General features: G+C 35.4%; 1 protein-coding gene across 6 annotated transcripts in view; it reads left to right on the top strand.

The window, feature by feature from the left end:
• Atm (ATM serine/threonine kinase) overlaps positions 1–22675 on the top strand; it is a 153612-nt gene extending 130937 nt beyond the window's left edge. For 3 of the 6 annotated variants that reach the window (XM_071616672.1, XM_027930673.2, XM_071616673.1), the window contains exons 57-63: positions 7580–7729; positions 9505–9670; positions 12612–12698; positions 16523–16637; positions 19174–19237; positions 21748–21884; positions 21988–22675. In XM_071616672.1, the coding sequence (XP_071472773.1) occupies positions 7580–7729; positions 9505–9670; positions 12612–12698; positions 16523–16637; positions 19174–19237; positions 21748–21884; positions 21988–22171 (903 nt within the window). In that variant the 3' untranslated portion in view covers positions 22172–22675. Of the gene's footprint in view, positions 1–2238; positions 2326–7579; positions 7730–9504; positions 9671–12611; positions 12699–16522; positions 16638–19173; positions 19238–21747; positions 21885–21987 lie in introns of those variants that run through there. The other 3 variants (XM_071616674.1, XM_071616675.1, XM_071616676.1) reach the window with 3 other exon arrangements.
• The last annotated feature ends 1358 nt before the right edge of the window (positions 22676–24033 follow it).

Consider the following 24033-nt stretch of genomic DNA (forward strand, 5'->3'; position numbering starts at 1 on the left):
AAGAAGAATTAATAACAATACTCCTCAAATTAGTCCATGAAGTAGAAAAGGAGGAAACCTTTCTAACTTATTCTATGTGACTAGTATCATCCTGAAGCCAAAACCAGACAAAGACACATCAAGGAAGGAAAACTTCAGACCAATATTCCTAATGAACAGAAACACAAAAATTCTCAATAAAATTCTGACAAATTGCATACAAAAACATATTAAAAAGATAGTGCATAATGATCAAGTGGGGTACATCCCAGGGATGCAAAGTTGGTTCAGTATACGGAAATTAAATGTAATTCATCACATCAAAAGACTTAAAGACAAGAATCATACAATCATCTCAATAGATGCAGAAAAAGCATGTGACAAAATATAGCACCTCTTCATGTTCAAAACACTAGAAAAACTAGGCATAGTAGGAACATACCTCACCATTATAAAAACTACTTATGCTAAGCCCAAGGCCAGCATTATTCTAAATGGAGAAAAATTAAAAGCATTTCCAAAAACTGGAACAAGACAGTGATGTCCTCTTTCACCACTTCTATTTAACATAGTCCTTGAAACTCTAGTCATAGCAATCAGACAGATGAAAGAAACTGATATGAATAGGAAAAGAAGAATTCAAAACTATCACTATTTGTGGATGACATGATTCTATATTTAGAATATCCAAAAAGTTCCACCAAAAAATTTCTAGAACTCATAAATGAATTCAGCAGAGTAGCAGGATATAAAATCAATTACCATAAATCAAATGTATTTCTATACATCAGTGTTAAATCCACAGCAAGAGAAATTAGGAAAACTACTCATTCACAATAGCCTCAAAATAAATAAATAAATAAAATACTTGGGAATCAATCTAACAAAAGAGGTAAAAGACCTATACAATGAAAACTTCAGAACACTAAAGAAAGAAATTGAAGAAGTCTTTAGAAGATGGAAAGATCTCCTGTGCTCTTGGATAGGCAGAATTAATGTAGTCAAAATGGCCATACTACCAAAAGTGTTATACAGATTTAATCCAATTCCTATAAAAATCTCAATGACATTCTTCATAGAACTAGAAAAAGCAATCATGAAGTTCCATTGTAAAAATAAGGGACCCAGAAAAGCCAAAGCAATCCTTTACAAAAGAGTAAAGCAGGAGGTATCACAATACCAGACCTTGAACTATACTACAGAGGATAGTAACAAAAACAACATATGGTATTGGCACCAAAATAAATATGTAGACCAATGGTACAGAACAGAATACACAGAGTCAAACACACATAAATACGGTTATCTCAAACTAGACCAAGGTGCCAAAAATATACATTGGAGAAAAGATAGCTATTCAACAAATGGTGCTGGGAAAACTGGGAATCCATATGTAGCACAATGAAATTAAACCTCTCTCTCTCACCCCTGCACAAAATTCAACTCAAAGTGGATCAAAGACTTAAGACACTAGAACTGAGACCCTGCACCTAATGGAAGGGAAAATAGGCCCAAATCTTTATCATATTGGCTTAAGACCTGACTTCCTTTATCAGACTCTGAAAGTGCAAGCATCAGTAAATGGGATGGATTGAAACTAAAAAGCTTCTTCTCAGCAAAGGAAACAACAAATGAAGAGAGAGCCTACAGAATGGGAGAAAATCTTTGCCACACACACCTCAGATAAACTAATCTCCAGGACATATACAGAACTCAAAAAACTTAACACCAAAAAAGCAAATAACCCAATCAATAAATGCCTAAGGAACTGAAGAGACATTTCACGGAAGAAACACAATCCATCAACAAACATAAAAAATATTCATCATCTCTTGTAATTAGAGAAACAAAACTAAGATTTTTATCTCACTCTCTTCAGAATGGCAGTTATCAAGAATACAAGCAATAGTAAGTATTGGCGAGGATATGGGGAGAAAGGTACACTCATACATTGTTAGTGGGACTGCAAGTTGGTGCAACCACTATAGAAAGCAGATTTCTCAGAAAACTTGCAATAGAACCACCATCTGACCCAGCTAACTCACTCCTCAGTTTATACCCAAAGGACTTAAAAGCAGCATACTATAATGATGCAGCCATATCAATGTTCATAGCTGCCCAATTCACAATAGCTTAATTGTGGAACCAACGTAAATGCCCTTCAACAGATGAATGGATAAATAAAATGTGGTGTGTATATATATACTACAATGGAATACTACTCAGCCTTAAAGAAGAATGAAATTATGGTATTTGCAGGTAAATGGATGGAGCTGGAGAATATCATGCTATGTAAAATAAGTCAAACCCTATGTAAAATAAGTCAAAGGCTGAATGTTTTCTTTGGTAAGTGGATACTGATCCATAATGGGGGGTGGGGATGAAAGAACTTTGGATTGTGCAGAGGGGAGGAGAGGGAAGGGGAAGAGGTGTGGGGGTGGGAAGGATTGTGGAATGAAAGGAACATTATTACCTTATATACATGTATGATTACACTATCCATGTGACTCTACACCATCTACAGCCAGAGTAAGAAGTTTTGCTCCATTTGTATAAAATGTGTCTAAATGTATCCTACTGTCATGTATAACTGATTAGAACAAATTAAAAAATAAAAAAGGAGAAAAGAAAAAAAGTCATGAAATATAATTTGCTCTAATTTACTCCAAAGTACTTCTCCTTTCCCTCCCCTTCTCCCTTCTCCTTTCCTTCCCCTTCTCTCTCCTCCTGTTCCCTTCCTTCTACTCTATTGATCTTTCTGCTATTATAGTTTTTTTTTTAATTAGTGCCTTGTGCATATGCATAATGGTGAGATTCACTGTGGTGTTATGTACATAGGTCGGATTCACGCCACTGTTGTTCCCTTTTCCCATCCCTACTCATTCCTCCCAGTCTCCTCATCTACTCCACTGATTGTTTATTTTGATGGAATCTCTCCTTTTCTTTTTCCCCATTTTGGACTAGCTTTCACATATCTGAGAAAACATTTGACCTTTGACTTCCTAGGTCTCTCTTATTTAGTATGATTGTCTCCAGTTCCATCCAATTACCAGGATATGCCATAATTCTATTCTTTGTGGCTAAGTAATACTCCATTATGTATATATACCACATTATCTTTATCTATTCATCTATTGAAGGGCACCTAAATTGGTTCCATAGCTTAACTGTTGTGAATTGTGCTGTTATAAACATTGATGTGGCTGCATCCTTACATTATGCAATAGCGGTGTAGCTGGAACATATGGTGGTTCCATTCCTAATTTTTTTGAGAAATTTCCATACTGCATTCCAGAGTTGTTGCACTAATTTGCAGTCCCACCAATGAGGTATGACTATATCTTTTTCCATACATCAGTGCCAACACTTATTATTATTTATATTTTTGATAATTGCCATTCTGATTGGAATGAGATGAAATCTCCATGTAGTTTTGATTTGCATTTCCTTAATCACTAGAGATGTTGAACATTTTTTCATGTATTTCTTGGCCATTTGTATTTGTTTTCAGAAGTATCTGTTGAATTCTTTAACCCGTTTATTATTTGGGGTTATTTTGGTGGTGTTTTTTTAGTTTTTATATATTCTGGATATTAATGATCTGAGGTACAGGTGGCAAAGATTTTTCTGCTGTTCTGTGGGCTCTCTTGTCATGTTCTTTATTGTTTCCTTTGCTCTGCAGAGGCTTTTTAATTTGATGCCATCCACTTATTGATTATTGGTATTGTTTCTCAGAGAAAAATAAGGGTTTAATTTCCCCCCACCCCAGAACAAGATACTGATAGGGAGCAGTCAGTGGAAAGGAAACCTTAGATGGCCTATACTATAATGCAAAAATATTAATGTGATCAAGCATTAAAAGTCATAGCTAGCTCAAAGTCAAAGATAGGACAGGATTTCCTGGGAGGGAGACATTTAGAGGTAATTACATAGGAAGCGAAATTAGTTGGAAAGGCCATGAGATCATTCATTCATTTGTTCAATAAATGTTAGCTTAAATGCCTATTATTGTGTTACTTATTCTGCCTGGTATCAGGGATAGAAAAGTCATAAAAAATAGCTCTAGGCCTTAAGGATTTCTTACTCTTGACAAGGAAAATAGATAAAAAATTCAAAGAACATCTTTAGGGGTGGTATCTATGGTGTTATTGAGCTTCACGGCAGCAGGCCTGGCCTTAAAGAGGTCATGCGAGTTCCTGGAAAAATTAGATTGAGGCTTGTAAATCAGTCTTCTGATTCTTTTGCTCTTTGGACATCTAGCCTGCTTATGACACCCTGTTTTTCCTTTACTCAGTAAATGAAGACTTTTCACCTCATATATAGCCTTTTGTAGGGGCTGTTTCCTCATAAGGTGTGTTATATAGAATGCTAAGAGATATCTCAAACTCAATAATATAAAGTAGAACTCTTGATTAATCACTTAATTCTCAGAATACCCCAAACTGAAAGTAATCAGCTGAGGGGAATAGCACCACCTTTACTCACTTGGTTAGACAAAAGCCTAGGAGCCTTATTTTCTTTTCACTTTTATTATGGAAAATTTCAAAAATATACAAAAGGAGACCATACTGTATATATAATGTATACATATAATAAAAAGTGTATATATGTAACAGAAAATGTATATATGTAATAAAAAATGTATATATATAATGTATATATAAAAATGTTTATATAATGTATATAGAAACCTTCTTGTCCCAATCACCTACTTTAATAATTATTCATGGACGGTTTTGTTTCATTTCTACTTCTACCCACTTCTTCCCCCTCGCAATATTATTTTGAAACAATATGTCATATCATTTATAAATATTTTGGTGTATAGATCTGTAAGATAATGTGTCTTTTAAAAAACATAATTGTAATGTTGTCATAACTTCTAAAATACTTAGCAAAAATATCATCAAATATCAGGGATCATTTAACACTCCTCTCTTTCTCAAATCTTATGTCTGTTTCATCTGCAAGTCCTGTTGATTTACCTTCAGTAGAATCACTTTTCACCATCTCTGCCACTGCCTCCCTCCTCCTACAGTCACTGCTATCTATATACTATAACATCAAATTAAGCATTTACTTCTCTTGGCCCCCAAAACCTAATTCTAATTTGCACCAGTTAGAGTAATTCTTTTTAGAATGTCTAAGACAGAATTTGTCACTTATTTGTTCAAAACTCCTGATGAGTTCACATTATCCCTAAATGAAAGTGATTGTTTTCTTTCTCCAGCCTTATCCACCACACTCTCCATCTTATCTCTCGGTCTCTGCTTGTGGTAGAGGAATTATGTATACTTGACAATCTTTTTTTCGGTAGCACAGATACATCTTTTTTTTTTTTTTTTAACCTTAGTGCTTTTGTACTTCATCTGCTTGGAATGTTCCTCCCCCAGATCTTGGCACTGGATACCCCTCCCTTCATAATGTTTTCTGCTCCCGCGTTGCCTCCTCAGAGACCCCTTCTCAGACCATGTTGTTACTACTCATTTTTCTCTTTTTTAAAAATTTATGTTTTTTTCTTTTTTTAAACATTTTTTAGTTGTTGATGTACCTTTATTTTTTATTACTTTATTTCTGGTGCTGAGGATTGAACTCAGTGCCTCACACATGCCAAGCAAGTGCTCTGCCACTGACCCACAACCCCACAGTCCCTGTTTTTTTCTATTATATATATTATCTGGCACCATGGAACATTTATAAGTGTATGTCCTCTCTCTTTTAGAGAGCATAGTCTTCCTCTGTCTTGCTTATCACTCAAATCTAAATACCTCAGCATTGTGTGTAATACATAGTATATTGAGTCTCAATGAATGTATATTATGAAAATAATAATTGTGTCCTTAGGACACAAAACATAAAATAGTTCAACATGTTTCAGTACATTAAACTAAAAATGTATAGAATTAAGAATATAAAGACAAGGGATCAACTGAGAAAATGAATATAATAATAACAAAGGATTGTTGTAATGCAAGGGATTTATATACAGAATATATAAAGAACTGTCACATGCTAGTAATAAAAAGATAATCCATTAGAAAAAAGGGAAAAATACAAAATGGTAATTCATAAGAAGAAAACATTTGAGGGGCCAGTCAGCCTATCAAATGATACTGTGCTAGTCATCTAGAAAATACAAATTAAAATCACAATGTGATAAAATTATATACTCTTTTTTTAAAAAAAAAAAATTTGTAGTTGTAGATGCTAAGGATTGAAACCAGTGCCTCACATATGCTAGGCAAGTGCTCTGCCACTGAGCACCAGCCCCAGCCCCCAAATTATATATTCTTAAATTAGCAAAATATGAAAACCTAATAAGAGTATTGGGAAGGTCAAGGAATAACTCATTTGGTAGGTGTGCATATTGGTCCAATCACTTTGGATAGTACCTAGCAATATCTAATGAATTTGAAAATGCATATACCCTATTCACAAAGCTATTCAGTTCCTAGAAAAACTGAAATATGGTCACCAGAAGACTGCCATTGTATCAGTATTTCAGGATAATCTGGAAACAATGTAAATGTTAATGTGCAAACTGGGTAAATTGGACAATTGTATGTTTTTACAGTATCCAGTTGTGAAAATGATTAGCTTAGAGCTAAAGTAGCAGTATTGAGTAAAAAAAAAGCAAACATATATACATACATATTGTAGAATGTATGTATATATGTAGATGTATGTACATACATCTTTATTTAAAGTTTGCAACTAGGTATGCATAGTCTAAATGAAAAATATACCCAAAAAATGAACTTTATAAACTAATTAACACTCATCTTGATGGTGGGGAGGGGCATGAGATTAGCAGAGTACAAAGGAAGCTTTATCTCCCAGGAAATTTGGGAAAAATCTTAGATTTGACATAGTTGTTTATGATGTAAAAGGATATTTGTTTATGTCACTTTTATACTCTATTATACCCCATAATTTTACAAAACAGCTGTCTCAGTAAATTTTCTTATTTTATGTTTAGGAATACATTTTCTTATGGTGAAGCTAATAAGATGTAAAGCAAGAAAATACATAGTTTCAGTAATTAAGGTATTTTTAAAATTGAGACCACATTTATGGGCAAAAGTTTTCTAGGTGAAATTCCTCAAGTTTGATAATAAAAGTATAAGGGAAGCAGATGGACATGGTGGCGCACACCTGTAATCCCAGCTACTTGAGAAGTTGTGAGACAGGAGAATTGCAAATTTGTGACCAGCCTGGGCAACATAGTAAAATTCTGTCTCAATCAATCAATCAATAAATAAAGTGTAAGGAAAGCAAACTTAATTCCTCTCCTGTGAAGGGTACACATTGGGTATCAATAGCAGATAATGATGACTATAATTAAGAGGAATGATATCTCAGAAAATCATGAGGATTGAGAGATGGGTAGGTTCTTACAAGTATAAGCAAAAGTCTAGAAAATCATATTCTTGGAGGTTAAGTTCATTTCCTATTGTGTTCTTCCAAGGAACTTTGTCTCCTATGGAGAGAACTATTAATCCAACTTGGAAAAAATACTTTGCACTGACTGTTAGTTGAATGATCATCAATTGCTCCTTAATGGCCATCCATAATCAAAAGATATTTAATTTAATTTTAGGTGGTTCCCCTCTCTCAGCGAAGTGGTGTTCTTGAGTGGTGTACAGGAACTGTCCCTATTGGTGAATTTCTTGTTAACAATGAAGATGGGGCTCACAAAAGATATAGGCCAAATGATTTCAGTGCTTTTCAATGCCAAAAGAAAATGATGGTGAGTAGCACTCAAAAGTTATTGAAAAATTATTCATAGCTAAAGATAACTAAGTTAAAAAAAAGTAATAGCACTAGGATGAAAGTGTATGAGTAAAAACAGAAAATTTTGAACTATGTGAAGTGCTAGCCCTTGTCAGATGAGAAATTTAAACATTATTCAGTAAAGCTAATTCTTAACAAACAAAATGCCAATTAAAATTTAAAAAGGATTATGTAATAATTTTCTATGAAATTGATAGAGATATTTGCCATGTCAGTGGCTATCTTGTCTGATATTTATTCACTGTATCAGCAACATTTATTGAATACCTCCTATCTACTTAGGTACTATGCTGAGTCTTCACAAATATTTTTGACTAATCAACATTCTCGTCCCCTGTGTAAAATGAGAAATTCCAAAATTTACTTTTCTCAAGGTCAACAACCTAATAAGAGAAGGTGTTTAAATCAAACTTTGTAAATAAGTGGGGTTTCCAGGCAGAAGACGCATATAAGCAACAGGAAGGAGGCATGTAAGACAGCATAGGAAGAGGAAGAGATAGATGAGATTGAAGTAGTAGTTGGTCAAAAAATGGAGGGTTGCTTTATGAAATGCTAAGAAGTTTGCACTTTACTTGTGGGCAATATAAGACTCTTGAGAGGGTAGTAATGTTGGATTTGCATTTTAGAAAAATAACTAACAGCTTTGTGGGTTGTGCTTTTGAAAAAGCAGATTGGAAGTCTGAGATGGAGTCTGAGCTAAGATTAAGAATGATAGGAATCAAGAATCATGGAGAGATATAAGAAAAATTAAGGAGGCAGACCAGGTGCCGGAGGCAAGCCAGGCACGCCTGTAATCCCAGCAGCTTGGGAGTCTGAGGCAGGAGGATAGCAAGTTCAAAGCCAGCCTCAGCAAAATCTAGGCGCTAAGTAATTCAGCGAGACCCTGTCTCTAAACAAAATACAAAATAGGGCTGGAATGCCACTCGGGTCAAGTGCTCCTGAGTTCCATTCCTGGTACATCCCCTGCCCCCTGCCAAAAATAATAATAAAGAAGAGGCAGAACTGATAAGATTTGATGGCCAATTAGAAATGAGGCTGAAAAGCAGTGCCTCCCAGTTATCGTTGGGGTGACCAAGTGAATAGTGAGGCTGTTTGTCAAGATAAAAATAGAGAAGGTGGCTGAGGTTTTCCAAAGATGAAGAGATCGTTTGTTTGGATTTGGAAGTGATCCAAGTGAAGAGAAGGGGGCAGTTGAAGTAGCACATCAAGCTGGAGTTTGTACCAAAGATGCAGATTTATTCAGCAGACACAGAAGAGAGTTGAGCCCATTGAAATAGATAAGCTTTGCTTCAGAAAAGTATTATATAGCAGGAAGATGTTGGAGGACAGAGATCTGAGATAACATGTCAACTGCTTTACCATCCGTCAATGATTCTTCCATCCTTTCATCCTTTTCTGTTTCTTGTCACAACCGTAGTGCTGTGATGCCATCTGAAATTATCTGAGGCTACCTTTGGCATTTCTGTGTTTACTTCTATCTAGATTACAAGATCATTCAAATTAAACAACTGTCACTATTTATATGCCTCCTTCCCTTAAACCTAATATAAAAGTCCTGATTATTACTTGTAACTAATTTCTTCTCTGGCCACATTGTGAGTTTCTTGTATCTTGCTCATATTTTTATTGCTTCATGTCTATTATATTTTTCATTTAGAAACATAGTGGACATCAATTTACTTGGTTGAACACAGTATTAAGAAAATAATTTTACATGTGATCTATTTAAAGGAAGTACAAAGGAGGTCATTTGAAGAGAAATACGAGATCTTCATGAATATTTGCCAAAATTTTCAACCAGTTTTTCGTTACTTCTGCATGGAAAAATTCTTGGACCCAGCTGTTTGGTTTGAGAAACGACTGGCTTATACACGCAGTGTGGCCACTTCTTCTATTGGTAACCTTCTACATCTTAGTAGATTAGGACTCTTCTCTATTCTGAATTTCAAGGGGATGATGGTGGTGATGGTAGTTTTTAAACTAGACTATCTTCTTCATTAGGTTGTGTTCATCCTGACTCTTGGTTTCTAACCATAACTTTTCATAGATTTTTTAGGACACTGGTTTCTCCATTTTATCTTGAATATGGCTTATTTTCTCTACCCTCAATAAATTATTTTTGAGACTTTCTTTTGAAAATAAAACCGATGATAATTTCATTTGACTTACTTTCTTGAGTTATTATTCTTTTATGCATAATTTCTATGGTACCATGGTACTGTCACCCAGTGATTGATTCTATTTAATAGAATCCTTTTTGACAATAGAAATTGTGATATATATTTAAATATTTAATATGTAACCTTTATTTTGACTTTTTAATTTCTGAGAGATTGGAAAAACTAGATAAGCAATTAAGACAATGTGAAGCTCTCATCTACATGGAGAATCATTAATCTCAATTAAGTGATTTAGACTGTAAATTAAAAAGTAGACCTGCTAAGGCCAGAGCAGACCAAGGGCCTAGGCATCCCAACTCCACATCCTGTATTTTATTTTATTTTTTTTGTAATACTACATGATATCTGTTATTGGATTAAAAGCATTTTAAGGAGCGGGGATTGTGGCTCAGTAGTGCAGAGCACTTGCCTGGCACATGTGAGATGCTGGATTTGATCCACAGTACCATATAAAAATAAATAAATAAAAATAAAGGTATTGTGTGCATCTATAACTAAAAAAAACATTTTAAAAAAAAAAATGCTTTTTAAGACATGCTGTCATCTCTCTTAATTTTTTGAGAAATTTTTATTCTTTTCAGTCACACATGACAATGTATTTTGACGTATTTTACATGTATAGACTATACCTTCCTATTTTTATGGTTGTACATAATGTGGAGTTACATTGCTTGTATATTCATAAAAGAACATAGGAAAGTTATGTCCAATACATTGTCTGTCATATTTCCATCCCCACTTTCTTCCCTTCATTCTACTTTGTCTAAGTCAGTAAACTTCTATCATCTCCCACCCCACCCCTCTCCCCTTCTTGTGAGTTGGTGTCTGCATATGAGCAAGAACATTAACCTTTGATTTTTGGGGACTGGCTTATTTCACTTAGTATGATAGTCTCCAGTTCCATCCATTTACCAGCAAATGCTATAATTTCATTCTTTATGGCTGAGTAATAGTCCATTGTGTATATGTACCACATTTTCTTTATCCATTCATCTGTTGAAGGGCATCTACGTTGGCTCCATATCTTAGCTATTATGAATTGAGCTGCTATAAACATTGATGTGGCTATGTCACTGTAGTATGCTGATTTTAAGTCCTTTGGGCATAAACCAAGGAGTAGGAGAATAGGGTTAAAAGGTGGTTCCATTCCAAATTTTCTAAGGAATTTCCATATTGCTTTCCAGAGTGATTGCACCAATTTGCAGTCCCACCAGCAATGTATGAGCATATCTTTTTCCCTACATCCTCGCCAACATTTATTGTTACTTGTGTTCTTGATAATTGCCATTCTGACTAGAGTGAGATGGAATTTCAGTGAGTTTTAATTTGCATTTCTCTAATTGCTAGAGATGCTGAACATTTTTTTCATATATTTGTTGAGCAGTTGTATTTCTTCTGTGAAGTGCTTATTCAGTTCCTTCAACCATTTATTGATTGGGTTATTTGTTTTTTGAGTTCTTTATATATCCTGGAGATTAATGCTCTGAGGTACAGGTGGCAAAGAGAGAATAGGCTCTCTCTTCATGTTCTTGACTGTTTCCTTTGTTGTGAAGAAGCTTTTTAGTTTTAATCCATCCCATTTATTGATTCTTGATTTTACTACTTGCACTGTAGGAGTCTTATTGAGGAATTAAGTTTCTAAGCCAACGTGATGAAGATTTGAGCCTACTTTTTCTTCTAGTTAGGTACGGGATCTCTGGTCTAATGCTTAGGTCCTTGATCCACTTTGAGTTGAATTTTGTGCAGGGTAAAAGAGAAGGATTTAATTTCACTTTGCTACATATGAATTTCCAATTTTCCCAGCACCGTTTGTTGAATAGGCTATCTTTTCTCCAATGTATATTTTTGGCACCTTGGCACCTTTGTCTAGTATGAGATAATTGTATTTATGTGGGACTGTCTCTGTGTCTTCTATTCTGTACCATTGGTCTACATGTCTGTTTTGGTGCCAATATCATGCCATTTTTGTTACTGTAGCTCTGTAGTATAATTTGCTTCCTGCTTCACTTTTCTCGCTAAGGATTGCTTTGGCTATTCTGGGGCTCTTATTTTTCCAAATGAATTTCATGACCGCTTTTTCTATTTCTATGAAGAACATCATTGGAATTACATTAAATCTGTATAGCACTTTTGGTAGTATGGCCATTTTGAAAATATTAATTTTTAATATTAAAAACAGAAATGCAATTTTTCCTGGATATATATCTGCTGAAATGAATTAATGATTTGTGTTCAACGTATTCATCCAGCAGAAGAAAGTTTCACCGAAAAATGAATTTACCCATAGACTTGTCAGTTTATAAGTAAATACACAATAGAAATTTGAGTGCATATAGTATGCATTACTTTGGCTCAGGTAAATAATGAATCTCTAACCACGTAAATTTTTAAAGCACTGATATTCCAAAACTTGTGACTTTTGATAAAGAAAAAAAAATTTTGGCAGATTGTTTGTACAATGCAGTATACATTAAAGTAGCTGGCTACATTATACTTAAACTCAAAATGTCCAATTATGTACATAATATCCTTTTAAAGGCTAAAAAGTATAAAGTAATTAAACATACAGAGCCAGTGGTATTAGTTGAAATTATAGCTAAATGCATGTTAGAAATAATGATATCAGTGACTAGAGGTTTTGTTTTTTTTCCCCCATAGTTGGTTACATCCTTGGACTTGGTGATAGACATGTACAGAATATCTTGATAAATGAGCAGTCAGCAGAACTTGTGCATATAGATTTAGGTAAGTAATAAAGTATACATATTTTTAATTAATAAATATTTAGTCATCGAGCAATGCTGTTTAGCTACAAAGGTACAACAAATATGAGGGAGAAAGATACATAAATGTATCGTGTGTGTGTGTCTGTGTGTGTGTGTGTGTGTGTTTAAAGCATAAACACTGTGGTACTGGAAGGAGTAGCTAACTTTACCTGGGATGAATGAAACTTGGTAGAAGAGAAGACAGTTGAGCCAAATCTTTTTTTTTTTTTTTTTTTTTTACCTTTTATTTTTATTTATTTTTATGTGGTGCTGAGGATTGAACCCAGTGCCTTGCACATGCTAGGTGAGCGCTCTACCACTGAGCCACAACCCCAGCCCGAGCCAAATCTTTTAAGAAAGGGTGGGCTGGGAACGGTGGTGCACGCCTATGATCCCAGTGGCTCGAGAGGTGGAAGCAGGAGGATCTTGAGTTCAAAGCTAGCCTCAGCAATTTAACAAGGCATTAAGCAACTCAGTGAGACTCTGTCTCTAATAAAATACAAAAATAGGGCTAGGGATGTGGCTTAGTTGTCGAGTGCCCTAGTTCAATCCCCGGTTACCCACCCCCACCCCCACAAAAAGAAAGGATGGAAGCATCAGGAATGCTAGTATTGAAAAGACTGAGTCAGAAAAACTGGATAAATCACAGAAATTAGCAGGTAGAAGTATCTTTGAAGCTAAAGGAGGAAAAAAATGTCATGAAAGAAGTAGTGTTCAATAGTAACTGAAAAATGAAGGCCTATAAAACTAGAAATCTCACTTGAATTTAAAGACAAATTATTTAATAAGGATAAAGGAATAAACAGATTTGATTAAAATGTAGAATTTTAAGATTTCTAAGAAGGTACAGTTTTAGGAGATTATAAATTCTGGGGTATAATCCATAGAAGTAGTTTGCTAAGACAGAGTAAAATCACTTTCCATTAAAACAGAGAACGTGGGGCTGGGGTTGTAGCTCAGTGGTAAAGAACTTGCCCCACATGTGTGAAGCACTGGGTTTGATCCTCAGCACCACATAAAAATAAATAAAGATAATTGTGTGTTCATCTACAACTAAAAAAAACAAAACAACAACAACAAAAAAAAAAAAAACACAGAAGGTCAAGGATATTATATGGTTTCTGCAGAAAGAATTCCAGAGTTGGAATAAATACGAAGATTGTGTGCGCATGCCAATATTCAATGAATTTGAGAGAGTCTTAGGGTTAAGATATAACAAATAAGAAGTGGGAATGGGTTTGTTAAAGTCAGATGTGGTTTTCTCAATAGAAGAGTGAGAGTTTGCATGACAAACAGGAGGGCAGTAGTCTGGAAGATGCAAAATAGAGGTGGAAGTATACCAGCTTTGCCAGGCCATGCTAAAAACATCTTATAGATGAGAAGAACAAATTTGTAAAATCACTTTTGACTATTTGTCATTATCTACTAAAGGTGAAGATATGCATATCCTGTGAGCTAGCAGTTCTATTCCAACAGAAATGCACATATAAGAATATTTATGAAAGTACTTATTTATAATAGTCTATAACTAGAAACAATCCAAACACCTGTCACAGGTAGAATGGATGAATACAATGGAATATATATATTCATAAAATGGAATATAATAATTAGATTGAATGAACAATAGTTATATATAATATGAAGACCGAAATATAATCGTGAATGAAAAAATTTACACACAGAATAGTATGAACGATAACATTTACATAAAAATCAGAAACTGGTAAAATTAATCTATACTGTTAGAAGTCAGAATAGTGATAACAGTTTGAAGAAGTGGTGGGTGACTGGTAGGAGGGGACAAAGAAGGAATTCTGGAGCACATTAAGAGTTGAGTGTGGGTTACATAAATTTCTTCACTTTTTAAATACTCAGCCCCACACACTTGAATGAGTTGGGTGATTTATATACTTTTCTCTATATATATCTCTTTGGTCATCTGTTTTACAGAACACCCACCCCCAAACTTAATAGCTCAAATCACAATTTATTATTATAAATAATAAATCTCTCATGATCTGTAGATTGGCTGAGCTCAGCTCAGAAGTTCTCGCTTAAAATCTCTCATGCAGTTGCAGCTAGCATCTAGGGCTAGAGTCATCTTAAGACTCAAATGGAAGAGAGTCCAAGATGGACTCTTTTTTTCTTAAAAAAAAGAGAGAAAGAGGAAGAGAGAGAATTTTTTAATATTTATTTTTTAGTTTTCGGTGGACACAACATCTTTATTTTTATGTGGTGCTGAGGATCGAACCCAGCGCCACATGCATGCCAGCCAAGTGCGCTACCACTTGAGCCACATCCCCAGCCCAAGATGGACTCTTAATGTACATGTCTGATCGTTCAGGGCTTCTCCACATGACCTCTCTTTAGCATATCCTGGACTTAGCATCTCAGGGCTCCAAGAGGAAGGAAATAGAAGTTAAGGGCTAGGCCAGCAGCTAGCACAGTATCAAACCTTCTCACTGTATCATTTATTCTGTTACCTGCTTGTCTCTTTTTCCAACTCCCCCCACCTCTCTCTCTCTCTCTCTGTCTCCACCGCCCCCCAACCCACCTCTTGGTATCAGTAGTAACTGTGGGAAATCTATGCAACTCTATTCAAATATAGCAAGTAGTCCTTTCCCCTTGGGTCCCTTTCTCTCAAAACTCAATAATTTAAAAAATTAAAATAAAAAATCCTTTGCAAAATAGGTAAAAGGTATAAATGGACACTTCAAAGAAAATGCTCAGCAAATAAACACACAAAAAAGTAGTTTAACTGGTAACTTTATCTATAATAACTAGATTGGAAATAATTTGTATTGTCCTTCAGTGGGCAAATGCTTAAACAAATGATCACACCCTATCATGGAATACTACTTAGCAATAAGAAATACTGTTTTGAGTTTACAGCAATTTAGATGAATCTCCAGAGGATATGCTGAGTAAAAAGACTTTATCCCAAAAGGTTGCATACTGTGATTCCATTTATTTCATATACTTGAAATAACAAGATTATAAAAAGGGAAAAGAGATCAAAGGTTGGTAGAAGAACAGGGGTGGGTTGGGGAGTGGTAAAGTCACAGGAAGAAACTTGAGTGTGTGACTATATAAGGGCAGTGTAAAGGATCCTTGTGAGAGAAGAGTTATGTATCTTGACTGTTTGGTGTCAGTATTCTGGCCATGATGTTGTACTAGTTTCACAAGATAATTACCATAAGGAGAAACTGGGTAAAGGTATGGTATAGAATGATCTTTCTGTATTATTTCTTACACATGGGTGTGAATCTATAATTATCTCAAAACAGTTTCACTAAAAAATGTTTTAAAACAAACTGGGCATAGTGGTATACACTAATAATCGCAGCTGTTTGGTAGGCTGAGGCAGAAGTATCACAAGTTTGAGGCCAGTGGCAGCTTGGCCTAACCCTATCTCAAAATAAATTAAGGTCTCAAAATGTATCTCAGTAGTAGAGAACTTACCTAACATGTGCAAGGCCCTGGGTTAAATCCCTGGTGTTACCAAAAAAAAAAAAAAAGTTTAAAAATATACATATCTTCTTCATTTTAAGTTCTATCAATAATTACTTCATTTAAAAAAAAAACAAAAAACCCTTTAATCAGATTTCTGTATATCAAGAAGTCTTATTTTTGTATTTGAGGTGGATTGCATAGATAGTGGTGGAAACGAGGTACTATACGTTTTAGTACCAATAGAAAAAAATGAAAGATTGTTGCTTTTGCAAAGTTCACTGGTGCTAGTTGGGAAAAATATAAATCAGCTGTCAGGTCTCCTTACCTGATTGTATTTTTTTATTTTAGGGGTTGCTTTTGAACAGGGTAAAATCCTTCCTACTCCTGAAACAGTTCCATTTAGACTCACCAGAGATATTGTGGATGGCATGGGCATTACTGGTGTTGAAGGGGTCTTCAGAAGGTAAGTGATATAAGGTAAAGGAGAGTAGACAATTTTGGTGTGAAAATTATTTGGATTATATATTTATATAGATAAATGGATCAATGGTAGAATTATATTCCAATGCCTTACACTAGTATGAAAAACACCCTGGGTAAAAGCAGTAATAGATTTTCCTTCCTTCTTGCCACCTGGAACTTAACTCAGTCTGTCATGTATACTGTAATTCCTAACCACCTCTGGAAGCAGCCCACCTTTATAACTTTAATGCCTCAGTCCTAGCTAACTAACTCCTTTATTGATTAGAACTAAGATTGGGTGCTCATTGTTGGGGATATAGCAGAGACTAGTTATGTCTAAAAGGAGCTTATATTGTAGTACAACTGTGTGCTAAAAAAGATTTGCAGTTCCTTGTTTTTTTCCCGCATAGATCTGTGTATGCCATTTTTTTAAACCAATCTATTTTTTTAATTGAGATGGATTCAAATAATATAAAATTGACCATTTTAAAGAGAATGACCTACATTCCTTACAAAAGAAAAGAACACATGACCAGTTTAGAGGATTCTGACCATCAGCCACAATTAAAGAAATCAGAATAGGAAAATAATTATTATTGGTTTTCTATCCATTTAGCAAGGATTAAAAGGATTGATATTACTCATTGATGGAGAAATAGATGAGTACTTTTGTATTGCATGCAAATCATATTAAGTTTGAGACTAAATTTTACATTGCCTTAAATATGATATTAAAGTTTGTATGGTATGCATTAAAAAATAATTTAAAAAATATAAAAAGAATGAGTCTGAGGCATTTAGTACATTCACAGTTGTATGCCCAGCACCTCTATCTAGCTCTAAAACATTCTCATTACCCCAAAGTAAAATCTATACAATTAAGCAGTTATTCTCCACCCTCCTAGCCCTAGCCTTTGGCCAACACCAACCTGATTTCTGCCTTATTTTACTATTCTGGACATTTATTTAAATAGAATCAGGAAATAAGTTTGGCTTTCATTTTGCATAACATTTTAAGGTACCTCCAGGTTGTAGCATGATCAGGGCTTCAGGGCTTATGGTGGCCAAGCACTATCTCACTGTATGGAAGAACCACATCTCATTCATCCATTTAGCTGTCCATGGACACTAGGGTTTTCCCAGCTTTTGCCTCTTGTGAACAGTGCTGCTGTGAACAAACTTGTCCAAGATATTTGTTTGAACACTGGTTATCAGCCCTTCAGGGTTTCTACCTCCAAGTGGTAGTGCTGGATTATATGGTATATTCCATGTCTAACCTCTGGGGAGTTGCCAAATGATTTTTGCCAGCTGCTGAACCATTCTGCATTCCCACCAGCAACAACTGAGGGTTCCCATTTTCTACTTTCTCTCCCCAACACTTGTTATTTCCCTATACTTTTCTGATTACAGTCACTGGGGGTATAAAGGTATGTCCCACTGTAGTCCCTGCATGAGTGATGATGTTCAGCATCTTTTCATGTTTGTTAGCCATTTGTGTGTCCTCTTTGGAGGTCCAGTCTGTTTTTCATTTTTCACTTATCTAGGCATGGTGGTACATGCCTGTAATCCCAGCAACTCAGAGGCTGAGGCAGGAGTATCGAAAGTTCAAAACCAGTCTCAGCATTTTAGTGAAACTTTAAGCACCTTAGCAAAACCGTCCCATCTCATCAGATTGTTCCAAGGATTGAGTTCCAAAAAGAGCCTAGTGAATTGCTTACGTCCCAACAAACCCTACGTCTGCACCTGTTTTCCCCAAGATTCCAGTGGGAAGAGACCTAGCAAGCCAGAGGCTCCCCAGATGCTTCCCACCTGAGACACCAGTGAAGTCAGAGCCCTAGCCTCTCACCCCATACCCTGGCCATTTCCTAGGCCCAGTGAGGCAGAGGTAGGAGGCCAGGGTGGCCGCTGTCACTATGACAACTGCCAGCGGTGTCTCGGCCAGCCTGGCGTAGGCTGGCTGACCCTGAAGTCCTAGCCTGGGAGGCCAGTGGGTGACCCCAAGAGCAGCGCCCAAGCAGGAATACCCCGGGGTCCACGGTGGACCCACCACAGCACCCGCTTCCAGGCTGTACTCAATTTTGATTAGAGCAGATTCAAATCAAGTAAACTAGTATTGCCGCAATAATCAAGACTAAAAGAGATGTTTCATAGTAGTATTTTTTCTTATAAATGCTAAGCTTATGAAACATTTATATGTATGTATTTGTATTCATTTCAGAAATATCTGTTAAAAGCTTATCTTTTTTTTTTAACTATTTTTTTTTTAGTTGTATTTGGACACAAGACCTTTACTTCATTTATTTATTTTTATGTGGTGCTGAGGATCGGACCCAGTGCCTCAAATGTACTAGGCGAGTACTCTACTACTGAGCCACAACCCAGCCTCAAAAGTTTACTTTGCCAAGTACTTTGAGGTATAAATTTGGGAATTCCTAATTAGGATAGTCTCAGAGTATGACACATGAGTGTCTATGAGTAAATATGTGTTGAAAACAGTATGCAACAAAATCCATATTATAATGTGTTTGGCTCTGTAGATGCTGTGAGAAAACCATGGAAGTTATGAGAAATTCTCAGGAAACTCTGCTAACCATTGTAGAGGTAAAGTATATTATAAGGAAATCTTTATTTCTCTACCACGTAGTGCACTTTGTTAGGAAGTCATTGATTTAAAGAGCACTTATTCATTTTATTGCAGTGGGATGCTACTGGGCAGCAAGAGAGAGATTACACACTAAGCATTTTCACACATCAAAAATTTGGGGGGATTGGGGTTATGACTCAGCGATAGAGTGTTCACCTAGCACCTTCGAAGGGCTGGGTTTGATCCTCAGCACCACATAAAAATGAATAAAATAAAGATATAAAAAATTGGGGTGGGGTTAGAAATGCCTCTAGTTTCAGTCAAGGATTTTTAAAGGGTAATAAAAGAGGAAGTCAAAGAAGTAATGTTGCTTAATCACCTATAAGGATTTCTACATCACTATAAGGACTGTGGATATACTCCAAAAGGGTTTGGAGTCCAAGAAGTGATTTGCATCTCTACCTATAATAACTGTCATTTCTGAACATACCTCCCTGATGCTTTGTGATTTTTTTTTTTAACCAGCCTATCTGATATTCCCTTTGTAAATCTGTCCAAATTTCTAGAACTCATTTGCTATGGTTGTCCCATAGCAAATGAGTTCTAGAAATGGTTGTTACTGACCTATTGTTGTGAGAGTAATTCCAAGTTGATTTTACTATATACTTCCTGGCTTCAACTTCAGGAGGGTACTTCTCAATAGCAAACTAGGTGCCAATTGTCTGGGAGATCATTCTTCTCTTGAATTCATTACTTTTCTTCTGTTAGGTTTCATTGAATCACAGTTACTATTTCTGATCTAATTACAATTTAAACATATCCCTCCTTTCTAAACCTCTCTTTCAGAGCACTTTGGGTGCATTTTTCTTTCTCTGTCTTTCCTGGCCTTCAAGGTCTTGTTTTCTTCACAGTGGATCATCATGTCCTCCAAGGTTTTATCTGTTCTACTAAGGAAATATTTCTCTCCCTCTAGCTCAATGATACTTATCCAAGGACAATTTTGTTGCATGGAGGACAGCTGTCAATGTCTGGAGATACTTTTTGTTATCACAGAGGGGGAGGGGGTTACAGTTGACATCTTCTAGGTAGAGGCTGGACTGCTGCTGATCATGCTACAGTACACAGCTCCACAATAAAGTATCCAATCCTAAAATTATGATATTAAGATTGAGAAACCCTGCTGTAGCTTAATCAGTTTGTGTTCCTTTATTGTTTTCAGCCACTTCTGTCTGGGTCCTCTTCTGTTTGGGTAGTTAGACTAAAGCTTATTTTTTAATTCCATTTCCTCCTTAATTCCAATATATTCAAATATGATTCCTGACACAAGCCCTTGATTGTTTTTTTTTTAATTTTTTTCATTTATTTTTTATATATATGTGACAGCGAATACATTCAATTCTTATTACACATATAGAGCACAATTTTTCATATCTCTGGTTGTATACAGAGTATATTCACACCAATTAATGTCTTCATACCTGTACTTTGAATAATAATTAAGTAATTTGTGTTGTTTCTATACTTCAACCCAAGATGACTACATAGGGTCTTTATAATAGAGGACTTCATTCCTTCCCATTAGTTGACTAATAAAATATTCTTCTATTTTGTGAATAAAACTCATAACTTATGTCCTGGTTAAGGGCATTTGCTTCAGAGGCCCCAATTCTCCATCAGGTGGCCTGTCTCAAGACAAAGATTTGTTAAAGTCCAATCTGAAGTCACACTTATGAACAAGGCACATGTAATCATTGTCAGTCTCTTCCCTTCATAGTTTTTAATGGCCTGAAAGAACAATCAAAACAGCATCATAAAATATGAAGAAATTTTTGGACTGTTAATCTAGCATATCCTAGAACTAAACCCACTAAAGACATTTTATAATCCCAATATGTGGTTGTACTGAGAAGCACAGTAAAATTAGCAACAATAAGTATTCCAGCCTTTTAATGCTTGCATGTCCTGCAGAAACTTTTTTTCTATAATTTACTCTTCATATATTCTTAAGACTCCTAAGGATTTGCTAAAGCCTAACTACAAGGGGAGGGGTGTTTCTAAGCTTATAAACACCAGGGCAGTTAGCTTTTTTGAACTGTCAAAGTCAGAAATCCCTCATGACCTTACTTTGTAAATTTCATTTTTTCTCTTTCTAATAAAGTGCCATTGGGAAATTGGGGCCTACAAAACAAATATCCTTACCTATTACCGCATTGGTCAGAGTAGAAAGTGAAGGAATGGAACTCATTAGAGCTTATCCCCTTTTAATAAATAAATTCACCTAGTCAGGAAACGTGCCAATGAATATCACTCCAGATATGGAGGAAAAATGAATTTAGAACAGATTAGACCCTCAGAACATGATGTCATTAAAGTTTCCTCCACCAGGAAACATGAAGATGCTTGATAAGTTTGCTCCCTCTCCTCCTATCAATTACTGTGTTATTGTTTTTCTAACCCTGACTCCATTCTTTATAATACATGATCAGGATGCACATTGTTCTTCTAATACACGTGTTCTCTCTGTTAGGTTCTCTTATATGATCCACTCTTTGACTGGACCATGAATCCTTTGAAAGCTCTGTATTTACAGCAGAGGCCAGAAGATGAAACTGAGCTACACACCACTCCAAATGCGGATGACCAAGAAAGCAAACGAGATCTTAGGTGAGCAGTATTTTAGGAAGAGTCTGTTGTCAGTTTGTTTTCTTACTCCCAAGACCCTTAAAACTGCTCTACATCATTGACACTTTTGTGTTTTCGTCATTAGTGATATTGACCAAAGTTTCAACAAAGTGGCAGAACGTGTCTTGATGAGATTGCAAGAGAAACTGAAAGGAGTGGAAGAAGGCACCGTGCTCAGTGTGGGTGGACAGGTGAATTTGCTCATACAGCAGGCTATGGACCCCAAAAATCTCAGCCGACTTTTCCCCGGATGGAAAGCTTGGGTGTGATCTTCAGTATATGAAATACTCCTTGAATTCAACCTTTAGAAACTGTATTTCAGCTTTCATTTTCAACCCATTCACAGTCTTTAAGTGGGGATTAATATTTAAGTGAACAACTGTGTTTTTGAAAAAAAAAAAATGTTTTCTGCTTGATTCATTCATCACCCAAAGATGCTGTGATAGTGTCCAGGAAGCTATTTGCTTTCACACATTAAAAATGACTGTTATTCTTGCCCTACTTATTGGCTAAATTTTTATTTCTTCTCAATAGCATAGTCATGGCATTTTCAATAGAATCCATGATTTATCCATTAGCTGAGAGTGATGAAACAGCAGAACAATGGTTGTTCCTTTGGTATAGATTATAACAAAAATACTGCTATTTTAAGGTGGCTTTTAGTTAAGACTTATTTCCCAGATACTACATATATGTATGTGACAGTTTTCTATAAAAGAGGGAAAACTCTAAAATTGTAACCATGGTAAAGCTACAATAAAAATAAGAATATAGGACTGGGTGTGACTCAGTGATAGAGAGGTTCCCTGAGAGGATATTGAAAACAAAGTAGTGCAGGTTGAGCATTCCTAATCTGAAAATCCAAAACAAAATGTGTCAGTGACACAGACCTCTCTTACTTTATCCAGAATTTTCTGAGTGTCATTTTGGTGGATTTTCATATTAGGGATGCTCAGCTCAGAGTTTATACAGATACTTCAAAGTCAGAAATACTTCTGGTTCCAAGCATTTTGAATAAGGGATATTCAGTCTGTATTGTAAAAATGTGTTTGTATTTTCAGTATGGTCACCTAGAGTTACAAAATAATGAAAATGTTACAGAGAAATTCAAAGACATGGTTAGTGTAGTTATTATTTTTAAAATATATATATACATAAAATGTATATATTTCCCTATTCTAATCTTAAACTTAAGTCAGACTTCAAGATTAGAATAGACTAGTCTTATAATTTAGAAAGCTAGTATACTGGTTTGAAATATATTGTGCCATTTCAAATGTTTTAATTGCACCTTAATGAAATTATGTAGTTTACATAGATTTGTTTTAATACTACTAAATGTATTGTTACCTGAGTCTATTATAAAATGGTTTTTCAATAAATAATTCTTCAAGTTTATACTAAAATTGCTCATTTCATTCAGATATTTGACCATTGTGTGTGCCAGGGATGGGGCTAGGTTTTTTTTTTTCCCAATTTTTATTTTTTAGATATTCATGGCAGTGAAGTGTATTTTGACATATTTTACATACGTGGAGTATAACTTATTCTAATTAGGATCCTATTCTTTTGGTTGTAGATGATGTGGAATTATACTGGTCATATATTCATATGCAAGGATTGGAAAGTTATGTCAAATTATTTCCACTGTCCTTCCTATTCCCCTTCCCCTTCCCTTCCCTTCATTCCCCTTTGTCTAATCCAGTGGATGTCTATTCTTCCCCACCCCCACTTTATTGTAGGTTAGCATCCACATATCAGTGAGAACATTCAGCCTTTGGTTTTGGGGGATTGGCTTATTTCACTTAGTATGATGGTCTCAAGTTTCATCCATTTACCAGCAAATGCCATAATTTCATTCTTCTTTATGGCCGAGTAATATTCCATTGTGTATATACACCACATTTTCTTTGTTCATTCATCTGTTGAAACACCTAGGTTGGTTCCATAGTTTAGCTATTGTGAATTGAGCTGCTATAAACGTTGATGTGCTGTATAGTATGCTGATTTTAAGTCCTTTGGGCTTAAACCAAGGAGTGGAATAACTGGGTCTAATGGTGGTTCCATTCCAAGTTTTCTATGGAATCTCCATACTGCTTCCCAGAATGGTTGCACCAATTTACAATGCCAC

This window comes from Marmota flaviventris, chromosome 9 (genome assembly GCF_047511675.1).
Source record: "Marmota flaviventris isolate mMarFla1 chromosome 9, mMarFla1.hap1, whole genome shotgun sequence".
Lineage (NCBI taxonomy): Eukaryota > Metazoa > Chordata > Mammalia > Rodentia > Sciuridae > Marmota > Marmota flaviventris.